The following is an 11548-nucleotide window of genomic DNA, read 5'->3' as shown; positions in this document are numbered from 1 at the left end:
GGGTTTCTACAGAGATGATCACGTTATCTATGAATAAGGCAGTTAGAGTTTTCTTTCCAAACTGGATGCCTTTTATTTTTTCTGACTGACTTCATTGGTTAGAATTTCCAGAACTTCTATGAATAGAAGTGGTAGGATGGTCATCCTTGACTTGTATGTGATTAGGAGTAAGGCATTCAGTCATTCCTCGTTAAGTATGTTGTTAGTTATGGGTTTTCATAGATACTTTTATTAGGTAGAGAGTGTTCCCTTCTTACCTTGTTTTCTGACAATTTTGATCAGGAATGGATGTTGGATTTTGTGAAATACTTTTTCTGTGCCTATGGAGATGATTATAGGGTTGTACTTTTTCAGTTTATTTTTATGTTTATTATTAAAGAGTACTGTTTTCTTTACTGTATTTGTCTCATAGACAAATACCAGAGGTGAGTTGGCAACTGGGAAAATCCTTCTCCGGTGAAGGGCCCAGAGGATGTCCTTGATTGATTTTCTAATGTTAAATCATCCTTGTACTTGTGGGATAAGTTCCACTATCTTTTTGTTTATTATTATTATTATTATTATTATTATTATTATTATATACCTTTTATATTTTTACATACATTTATATTACTGAATTTGATTTGCTAAAATTCGATATAGAATTTTTGCATTATATTTATGGGGGGTATTGGTCTATAAATTTTTCTTTCTCTCTTATGATGTCTTTATCTAGTTTCGGTATGTGGCAATGCTGGTCTCATAGACAAATTCAGTGGTCTCATTGGAAGATTAGGAATTTCTTTGTTATTCTGTTCTCTGGAAATGACATTTCCTCATTTCAGGATATATACTGGAATAATAATTGGTTTTATTTCCTCCAATGTTTGGTAGCTTGTATCAGTGACGTCATCTGGGTTTAAAGTTCTGTTTGTGAGAAAGCTGAATTCAAACTTCATTCAACTTAAAGCATACAAGGTATTTTTATTCAATGTATATTTCTTTACTGTTAAACTCTAGTAGTCTGCATCTTTTGAGGACTTTGTCCATTTCACCTAAGTCGTAGAATATATTGGCGTACATTCGTTCTTGATATTCTTTATTATCCCTTTATCATCTGTGGAGTCTGTAGTGATGCCACCTTTCTTATTCCTGACATTGGTATTTTTTTCTTGTCTCTCTCCCTTTTTAAAAAATATTTTATTTATGTATTCATAATAGACCCAGAGAGAGAGGCAGAGACGTAGGCATAGGGAGAAGCCAGCTTCCCACAGGGAGCCTGATGTGGCACTCGATCCCAGGACCCTGGGATTATGACCTGAGCCAAAGGCAGATGCTCAACCATTGAGCCACCCAGGTCCCCTCTTCTTTCTCTCTCTCTCTCTTTTTTTTTCTGATCAGATTGGTTAGAGTTTATAAGGTTAATTAATCTTTTCAAGGAACCAGCTTTTGGGTTCATTGATTTTCTCTATTGTTCTTTTACTTTCTATTTTATTGATATCTATTCTGAAGGATCCTCCTGGAAAGGTAGATCATTTGCCACCATTTTATTTTTTACACATTCATCTGAATGTCTCTCAGTCACTGAGGTAAATGATGATGATGCAAATGTCTAGTAATAGTTCAGATATCTCAGAAGGAGCCATGTAGGTTCCTAACAAAGATTATGCCCCAAGATGGCTATAGAATCCCTCACTAAATGTTTCTTAGGTGTTATCTGACTGCACAACTGAGCTCACCCATAAAGGTGTCAATAAAACTTGTGTAGTGCAATTCAGTCCAATGCATCAAAGGGTCCTTGTGTGCTTTCTCTGTGTGAGGCATAGCATGGATCCTGTAGAAGGAAAGTGCAACTATGGAGAAAATATATCTTCTGGCCTCAACAAGTGCGTGGTAGAGTTTGGGAGACAGACAAAGAGATTTCTGAAGGTGGGTAGCAGGCCCACTGAGGTGAGCCCACAGCAGAGAGGTCTAGACAGAGGAATGCAGAAGCCCAGAGGAAAGAGAGAGGATGTCTAGCAGAATGCTTCTGGCAAGCTTCAGACAAGTGACCACCCACTGCATGTGATGTGTGTAGGGAAAGTGACTGAATATAGAGGACAGTCCTATTCCATCTGTCAATCCCTAGAATGGTCCATGGAGGCAGGATTTGGCACTCTTAACCTTTTGTAGCCCACAAAGGGTTTGGAAATGGAACAAACTGGTGGCAATGCCAGGCTTTTTAGAGGCTCTTGTGAATACAGTTCCATTGTCCATGAGGAAGCTAGTGGTAAGTGACTTCATGTCCCCCTTGGAAACTGGGATGCCAATCTCTTTCTGGGCAAAATTGTCTGATGTATCCTGAGGATAACCCAAGCTTTCCTTGGAAAAAATTGGAAAAAATCACTTTAATTGATATTTATTTTCCTTTTTATCACTCTGAGTCCTCAAAACATTGCCTAATATTTCTGTTTCCAAAAGAGCATCGACATGCCATTGTCTTTGTCCAAGGCAAAGATCAAATGGTATTGCTGTATGGAAAATTTAGAAGCATGTTCATCAGCAAATGCTACCCATTCATTATCGTTCTTAGGAGTGCATCCCTGGCAATGAGTGTAGTTTTTTTTTTTTTTCATGAATGTGTAAATACACGCCCTCTGCTGGGCGGGCTTTGTGTCTGTACTTCTTCTACAGACTGACTCTATTACACCAGCTCAGAACCCAAGCAGCTGGATTGCCCTGGGCTGCAGTTTTCCAATGGCTGCCACAATTTTGACCGGCTTTCCTCTGTTGTGTGTGTGTCTCCTGCTGACATCTGACTTTGCTGAGGCAGGCAAGCTGCTGGTAGTACCCATGGATGGGAGCCACTGGTTTACCATGCGTTTGGTTGTGGAGCAACTCATCCAAAGAGGGCATGAGTTGGTTTTAATCATACCAGAGGTGAGTTGGCAACTGGGAAAATCCTCCAATTTTACGGTGAAGACTTATTCCACAACTTACAATCTGGAGGAGTTGAATCAGATGTTCAAGACTTTCTCTTATTCTCAGTGGAAAACTCGGCAGCAAAGCTCACTTTTTTTGGTCTTAAGTCCATTAAAAGACAGTCTTCAACACCATTTTTTACATTGTGAGAATTTGTTTAGTGATCCAAAATTAGTAGAATACATAAAGGAGAGTTCTTTTGATGCAGTGTTTCTGGATCCTTTTGATGTGTGTGGCTTAATTGTAGCCAAGTATTTTTCACTCCTATCTGTGGGCTTCACAAGGAGATTGTATTGCCATTATCTTGAAGAAGCCACACAGTGCCCCAGTTCTCCTTCTTATGTTCCTAGACCTTTCTCCATGTTGTCAGATGCCATGAGTTTCAGAGAGAGAGTGAGGAATCACATTTTCCACCTGGAGGAACATTTATTTTGCCACTATTTTTTAAAAACTCCTTTGGAAGTTGCATCTGAGATTCTCCAAAAGGCTGTCACACCTTATGATCTCTATAGCCATACGTCAATTTGGTTGTTAAGAGCTGACTTTGTTTGGACTATCCTAAACCTGTGATGCCCAACATGGTCTTCATTGGAGGCATCAACTGCCAGGAGGGAAAGCCATTGCCAAAGGTAAGTTACCTCTTTTTTGCCTAGTAAGAATAACCTGGCTTTGGACACACACACACACACACACACACACACACACACACACACAGGAAAAGAAAAAAAACATTCCTACTAAACTCCAGATTTGACATTTACATTTCTCACATTTGGAAATTTTTCCTGGTAGAAAGAATTCTTTTGTGCCAATTCATTGATTCGTGCTGTAGCAAATTATAAAGCTGCTCTGTTTGATACGTATATCTATACAATTGATATAATCGTATATAATTTCTAGGCTGGTTTTGTAGTACTATCCTTTGGAAACTACTGAAAAACACACTAAAACTGAAATTTCACTTTTTAAAAAAACTAATGCCATCCTTTTAGGAAAAGGCCCTTAGAAGTTTCGTATGGTAGTTCTCCCATTTTTCTGAAATTATTTTTTTCTATATGCATATATCTAATGTATATTCTCTCACATGTTTTATTTAAATAAAATCTAGTAATGGATTGGACTTAATGTTCTTTACCTTGCTTTTTTCACCTACTAATAAATAATGAACATCTTTATAGTCAATCCATAAAAATCTGTGGCCTTTTTTTTTCAGATTTTATTTATTTACTTGAGTCAGAGAGAGAGAGAGAGAGAGAGAGAGAGAGAATAAGTACCAGGAGAGGGCAGCAGAAGGAGAGGGTGAAGCAGGCTCCTTGCTGAGCAGAAAGCCCAATGCAGGGCTACATCCCAGGACCCTGGGATTATGACCTGAGCCCAAGGCATAAAATTAACTGACCCAGAGACCCAGGCCCCCGTCACATTCTTTATAATAGTTGCATAAAATTCTTTACTTGGATGCACCATAGTTCTTTCAACTAAGCCATAGTGATAGATTTTTAAATCTTTTTCCCACTGTGTGCTTTATAAGCAAGACTTCACTAAATCTACTTAAATAATTGCTTTAGATTCTCACATTTCCACATTCTTGCTCTTCTCTCTGTAGGCTGAATGTCCTTGGGAGTAGGGGTTGTTTGGCCAAATGCATGCCCATGTTACCTTTTAAGTTAATTCAACAAGTTGCTTTCAAAAGATCAAACAATCTGGATGCTTCTGATGAGGGTAGGTCTCAGGTATTTTTGTCATATCATTTTTGAAACGATAGTGTAGAAGTGAGGCACAGCCATTAATGTTTTCTTACACGCAGATGCTCAGGACAGATGATTTAGTTGGCTCAGACACATTGTCCCCTATCTGCAGGCTCAATTCACCTGCCTGAAATAGCATTTGGACCTTCAACTGCTCTGCCCTTTGCTGGCTCCTCCTCAGCTTTTCCCACACCCGGGACAGGTGTGTTTAGCTCTGAGAGGAAGAGCACCAGCTTCTCCTACAGGACACTCACATCATCAAGGTTGGAGGCATTGAGTACAACTTCAGAGTTCTAGTCCCTTCTCATGGGTTTTAGCTCATCCTTGTGGGTCCCAGCTTGTCCTTGCTCTCCCCCACTTCACACCCACCCATGCTTTCTGAAGACACACCTTGCTGTCCTTAAGCTCCAGCATCACACTGTTTCTAGAAATCGTGCAATCAGCTCCCACATAGTGTTGGATCAAATCCCTGTAACACGTCCTTGACTAGGGATACCTGGATGGCTCAGCAGTTGAGTGTCGGCCTTCAGCTCAGGATGTGATGTCGGGGTCCTGGGATTGAGTCCCACAGCGGGCATCCTGCACGGAGCCTGATTCTCCCTCTGCCTCTGTGTGTGTGTGTGTGTGTGTGTGTGTGTGTCTCATGAATAAATAAATAAAATCTTAATGAAAAAAAACCCCAAATCCTTGAGTATATGAATCTTTGGTGGCCTCATGTCTCTGATTGAACCCTGAATAGTAAATGATGGGCTGTGGGAGCATGATACCTTGTATACTTTGTGACTTGAAATACTAAGTAGATGGAAGTATCATTACCACATGGAAAGCCTAGAAGAGAAGGTGAGCTTCTGGAGGGAATTCAAGAGTTGTGTTTCAGATATATGAAATTTTAGAAGCTAGTAAGTTGGGATCCGAATACCATTAGAATCCATTCTGTACTGTCAGAGTAAATAAATCAGGACTGGGGAGCAGCCATTGAGTTGTTTTTATAAGGAAGAGCTTCCTCACAGTCTGGGATGTCTACAGATTGAACAGGTTGTCTCCAGGACGGGTTGAAGAGTGGGTGTGTTTGTTCGGTTTGCCCATTCTGACATTCAACCATCATTCCTTTATCTCTTTGAGCTTGTATTTCTATTCCACAATGCCATAGGTTTTTAACCTGTTTTATGCCTGAATCTTTCATTGATCATCCTGTTGTATGTGTGTGTGTATACATACATATGCAAACATTGAAAATATTTCTTCCTGTTCCAGTTTTGGTAGTTTGTGGTTTTCCAGAAATGCATCCATTTTTTTTCTAGATTGCCTAATTTATTGGCATATAGCTGATCATAATATGTTTTTAAAATTGTATTTCCCTGGTATTGGTTGTGATCTCTCCTTTTTCATTTGTGATTTTATTAATTAGAGTCTTTTCGCTTTTGTTTTTAATAAGGCTGGCTAATAATTTATCTATCTTAGTAATTCTTTCAAAGAACCAACTCCTGGTTTTGTTGATCTGTTCTATAGTTCTTCTGGTCTCTATTTCATTGAGTTCTGCTTGAATCTTTATTAACTCTCTTCTTCTGCTTGGTGTAGGTTTTATTTGCTGTTCTTTCTCCATTCCTTTAGGTGCAAGGTTAGCTTGTGTATTTGAGTTTTTTCCAATTTTTTGAGGGATGCTTGTATTGCAATGTATTTCCCTCTTAGGACTGCTTTTGCTGTATCCCAAAGATTTTGAACGGTTGTATCTTCATTCTCATTAGTTTCCATGAATCTTTTTAACTCTTCTCTAATTTCCTGGTTGACCTTTTCATCTTTTAGCAGGATGCTCTTTAACCTCCACATGTTTGAGTTTCTTCCAAATTTCTTCTTGTGATTGAGTTCAAGTTTCAAAGCATTGTGGTCTGAAAATATGCAGGGGACAATCCCAATCTTTTGGTATCGGTTGAGACCTGATTTGTGACCCAGTATGTGGTCTATTCTGGAGAAAGTTCCATGTACACTTGAGAAGAATGTGTATTCAGTTGTGTTTGGATGTAAAGTTCTGTAAATATCTGTGAAATCCATCTGGTCCAGTGTATTATTTAAAGCTCTTGTTTCTTTGGAGATGTTGTGCTTAGAAAATCTGTCATTTGCAGAAAGTGTAGTGCTGAAGTCTCCCAGTGTTAGTGTATTATTATCTAAGTATGTCCGTACTTTGGTTATTAATTGATTGATATACTTGGCAGCTCCCACATTAGGGGCATAAATATTCATGATTGTTAGGTCCTCTTGTTGGATAGATCCTTTAAGTATGATATAGTGTCCCTCTTCATCTCTTACTACAGTCTTTGGGATAAACTTTAATTTATCTGATATGAGGATTGCTACCCCTGCTTTCTTTTGAGGACAATTTGAATGGTAAATGGTTCTTTAACCTTTCATTTTCAGGCTGTAGGTGTCCTTAGATCTAAAATGAGTCTCTTGTAAACAGCAAATAGATGGGTCTTGCTTTTTTATCCAGTCTGAACCCCTGCGTCTTTTGATGGGATCATCAAGCCCATTCACATTCAGAGTTACTATTGAAAGATATGAATTTAGTGTCATCATAATACCTATTAAGTCTCTGTTTTTGTGGGTTATTTGTTTGGGCTTCCTCTTTCTTTTACAGAGTCCCCCTTAATATTTCTTGCAGAGCTGGTTTGGTGGTCACATATTCTTTCAGTTTCTGCCTATCTTGGAAGCTCTGTATCTCTCCTATTCTGAATGAGAGCCTTGCTGGATAGAGTATTCTTGGCTGCATGTTCTTCTCATCTAGGACCCTGAATATATCCTGCCAGCCCTTTCTGGCCTGCCAGGTCTCTGTGGAGAGGTCTGCTGTTAATCTAATATTTCTCCCCATGTAAGTTAGGGATCTCTTGTCTCTTGCTGCTTTAAGGATCTTCTCTTTATCTTTAGAATTTGCAAGTTTCACTGTTAAATGTCAAGCTGTTGAACGGTTTTTATTGATTTTAGGGGGGGACCTCTCTATCTCCTGGATCTGAATGTCTGCTTCCCTCCCCAAATTAGGGAAGTTCTCACCTATGATTTGTTCAAATATGCTTTCTGGTCCTCTGTCCCTCTTGGCACCCTCTGGAACCCCAATTAAACAGATTTTTCCTTCTGAAGCTGTCATTTATTTCCCTTAACCTTTCCTCATGGTCTTTTGTTTTTCTCTTTTTTCCTCAGCTTCCTTCCTTGCCATCAACTTGTCTTCTCACTCTTTCTTCTACCTCATTAACCCTCATCATTAGGACATCCAGTTTGGATTGCATCTCATGTAGTTGATTTTTAATTTTGGCCTGATTAGATCTACATTCTGCACTCATGAAGTCTCTTGAATCCTTTATGCTTTTTTCCAGAGCCACCAGTAGCTTTATAATTGTGCTTCTGAATTGGCTTTCTGACATCGAATTGTAATCCAAAATCTGTAACTCTGTGGCAGAGAGGACTGTTTCTGATTCTGACTTTTGTGGTGAGTTCTTCTTTCTCGCCATTTTGCTCAGTGCACAGTGGCTAAAAACAAGTTGTACTGGAAAAACGAAGAAAAAAAAAGAAAAAAAAGGAGGGGTACCCTTTGGTTCTATATACTGTAATTCCCTCGACTTCCCCTGGAACTTTCCAGCGCTGCTCAGTCAAGAACTTGCTCTTCCCCTGTCCTTCCAGCTGGTCTTCTGGGGGAGGGGCCTGCTGTGCTGAAGCTCAGGTGTGTGCACCTGAGGGAGCTGCCCGGCCCCCTGCCAGGTGCACGGCTTAGTGGGAGCTGTTTACCCCATGAGGCCCCTGTCCCCTGGCAGCCCGCTCTGTCCCAGGCACAGGGTGACACCAGGAGGAACAACACCACTGGCGGCGGCCAGATCTCCATCCCTGGAGTCAGCTCCTGCAGTGACTCCCACAGTCTCCCAGTCCACGGGGCCTGGGTGCTCCAGGGGGCAGGGGGCGCTGACCTGCACAGCGCGGGGCCATCCGGCAGCAGGAGCGGCCTTGCTGTCCTGTGCCCTCCCTGCCTCCACCTGTGCCAAGGGGAGCGCAGAGTCCAGGGCTGTGTCCCCCGGTGCCCTGGGCTCCGGGGCCTTCGCTGCTGGGATCCTACTCCCGGCCGGGTGGCCCCTTCCACGGGGAGCCGCCCCCTGAGCTGCTCCTGAGGCTCCACCGGGTGCGCGCTCCAGGCCTTTACAGAGCTCAGCCCGCACAGTGCAGAACTCTAACCAGGGCGCCCCTCCTCTGTTAGTGACCCCAGGAACCTGGAGGCCCCAATGCCCCTCCTGCAGTTCTTCTCAGGTTCCCTGCTAAGCGCCTTTCTGTCGGGGAAGAATCTGGTGCGGATTTTTAAAGTTCCCGCTTCTCCGGGGCAGGGCTCTCCTGCCCTGAGGCTGTCCCTGCCCCCCTTAGCCTGGCTCCTTGGGGAGGCCACTTGATTCTTTTTTATTCCGCCCCTCCCACCCCCCCCCCCCCCCGCCTTCCTACCTTGTTAGAAGCAAAACCTCTTCTCTCTGTAGCGTTCCAGCTATTCTCTCTTTAAATCTCAGGCCGAATTCATAGGTTTTCAGGATGATTTGAAGTTATCTGGGTAAGTTGGTGGGGACAGGTGACATGGGGACCCTACTCTTCTACCATCTTCCCTCGCCCCCCCCCCTGGGGGGGGTTATCTTCTGATATATCACCCCAGATTCACATCTCCAGCCTCCTATTTTGCAAAAAGTGGTCACCTTTCTATTTGGAGAGTTGCAGCTATGCTTTTCTTAGATCCGTGGTTAAGTTTGCAGGAGTTCAGGATGATTTAGTACTCTCTAGCTGAATTCCTGGGAGCAGATAAAACTAAGGCCTCCTTCTCATCTGTCTTCTTGGACCCTCTCCTGATTGGTTTTTTAAAAATGTGTATTTATTTAATTATTTTAGAGAGAGAAATAGAAAACTTGAGCAATGAGGGGGAAGGGGGGCAGAAGAAGAAAGAGCATCCTGAAGGAGACTCCCCGCGATGAGCACAGAGCCTGACTTGGGGCTCCATCCCAGGACCCTGAGATCAGGGCTTGGGCTGAAATCAAGAGCTGATTGCTTAACCAGCTGAGCTACCAGATGCCCTGAAATATGATTGATTATTGAGTATTTATCTTGTATCCTGCAACAATGCTAAACTAACTTATTTGTTCTAGGATATTTTGTAGATTACATTGGAATTTCTACAGCGACGATCACATTATCTGTGAGTAGCGCAGTTAGAGTTTTCTTTCCAAAATGGAGGCCTTTTATTTTTCTTGACTGACTGCACTGGTTAGAATCTCCAGAACAATAGGAATAGAAGTGGTAGGATGGTCATCCTTGACTTGTATGTGATTAGGAGTAAAGCATTCAGTCATTCATCATTAAGTATGTTGTTAGTTATGGGTTTTTCCACAGATGCTCTTTATTAGGTTTAGTCCTTTCTCTTCCTATCCTAGAATTGTGAAAATTTTGATCAGGAATGGATGTTGGATTTTTTCAGATACCTTTTCAGTGCCTATGGAAATGATTATAAGCCATATAATCATTTTCATAAGGATGATTTATTTATATGGTTAATTACCTTGATTGATTTTCTAATGATAAAACAGTCTTGTATTCCTGGAATAAGACCCACCACCTTTTGTATATTATTATTATTATATATATTTTATATATCCATATATATATGGTATACATATGCATATATATAATTTTTTCTAAACCATATAATCATTTCTATAGGCATGATTTATTTATATGGTGAATTGCCTTGATTGATTTTCTTTTTTTAAAAGATTTTATTTATTCATGAGACACACACACACACACACACACACACACACACAGAAGCAGAGACACAGGCAGAGGGAGAAGCAGGCTCCATGCAGAGAGCCTGATGTAGGACTCGATCCTGGGTCTCTAAGATCATGCCCTGCCCAAAGGCAGGCGCTAAACTGCTGAGCCACCCAGGGATTCCCCACCTTGATTGATTTTCTAATGATAAAACAGCCTTGTATTCCTGGGGTATAAAATATATTTTATATACATTTGTATTTTTAAATTTAGTTTGCTAAATCTGGTGTTGAATTTTTGCATTATATTTATGAGGGGTATTGGTCTTTGCATTTTTCTTTTTTTTTTTATTTGATGTCTTTATCTAGTTTTGGTATGTGGCAATGCTGTTCTCATAGACAAACTCTGTGGCCTCATAGAAAGATTAGGAAGTTCTCTTTGGTATTGTTCTCTAGAATATATAATTTCCTGTTTTCAGAGTATATTCTGAATAATAATTTATTTATTTCTTCCTCCAATGTTTGGTAGCTTGTATCAAGGAAGCCATCTAGCTTGAAATTCTATTTGTAGGAACTTTGAATTCAAACTTAATTCAACTTATTTTTACTTAATTTATGTAATATTTCTCTGTTATACTATAATAGTTTGCATCTTTGAGGAATTTATCCATTTCCCTAATTTGTAGATATAGTGACATAAATTTGTTCTTGGTATTCTTTCTTATTATCCTTTTAACATCTGTGGAATCTGGAGTGATGCCACCTCTCTCATTCCTGATGTTGGTAATTTTTTCTTCTCTCTTTTTTTTATGATCAGTTTGGCTAGAGCTTCATCAGGTTAATTCATCTTCTCAAAGAACCAGCTTTTGGGTTCATTGATTTTCTGCTATTGATATCTATTCTGAAGTAAGCCATCCAGAAAGATTGATCATGTGCCTTCATTTTTGTTTCTTAGACATTCATCTGAAAGTCCATCAGTCCCTGATATAAACAGTGACTAAGCAAATATTATTATTTGTCTAGTATTAGTTTGGGCAACTCAGAAGAAGCCATGTTGGCTCCTAACAAAGATTATGCCCCCAGGTTGGC

At 40.5% G+C, this 11548-nt stretch overlaps 1 protein-coding gene across 1 annotated transcript; it reads left to right on the top strand.

The window, feature by feature from the left end:
• Window positions 1-2673: 2673 nt before the first annotated feature.
• Window positions 2674-4564, top strand: LOC121497067 (UDP-glucuronosyltransferase 1A9-like). The gene is given in 3 exon segments (XM_041766111.1): window positions 2674-3487; window positions 3490-3569; window positions 4544-4564. Coding segments are annotated over 3 exon segments (873 nt in total). The 5' UTR covers window positions 2674-2715.
• Window positions 4565-11548: the final 6984 nt, after the last annotated feature.

The sequence above is a fragment of the Vulpes lagopus genome, chromosome 8 (genome assembly GCF_018345385.1).
Source record: "Vulpes lagopus strain Blue_001 chromosome 8, ASM1834538v1, whole genome shotgun sequence".
Lineage (NCBI taxonomy): Eukaryota > Metazoa > Chordata > Mammalia > Carnivora > Canidae > Vulpes > Vulpes lagopus.
The sequence above is the reverse complement of the archived record's forward strand: the minus strand, read 5'-3'. Positions and strand labels throughout refer to the sequence as shown.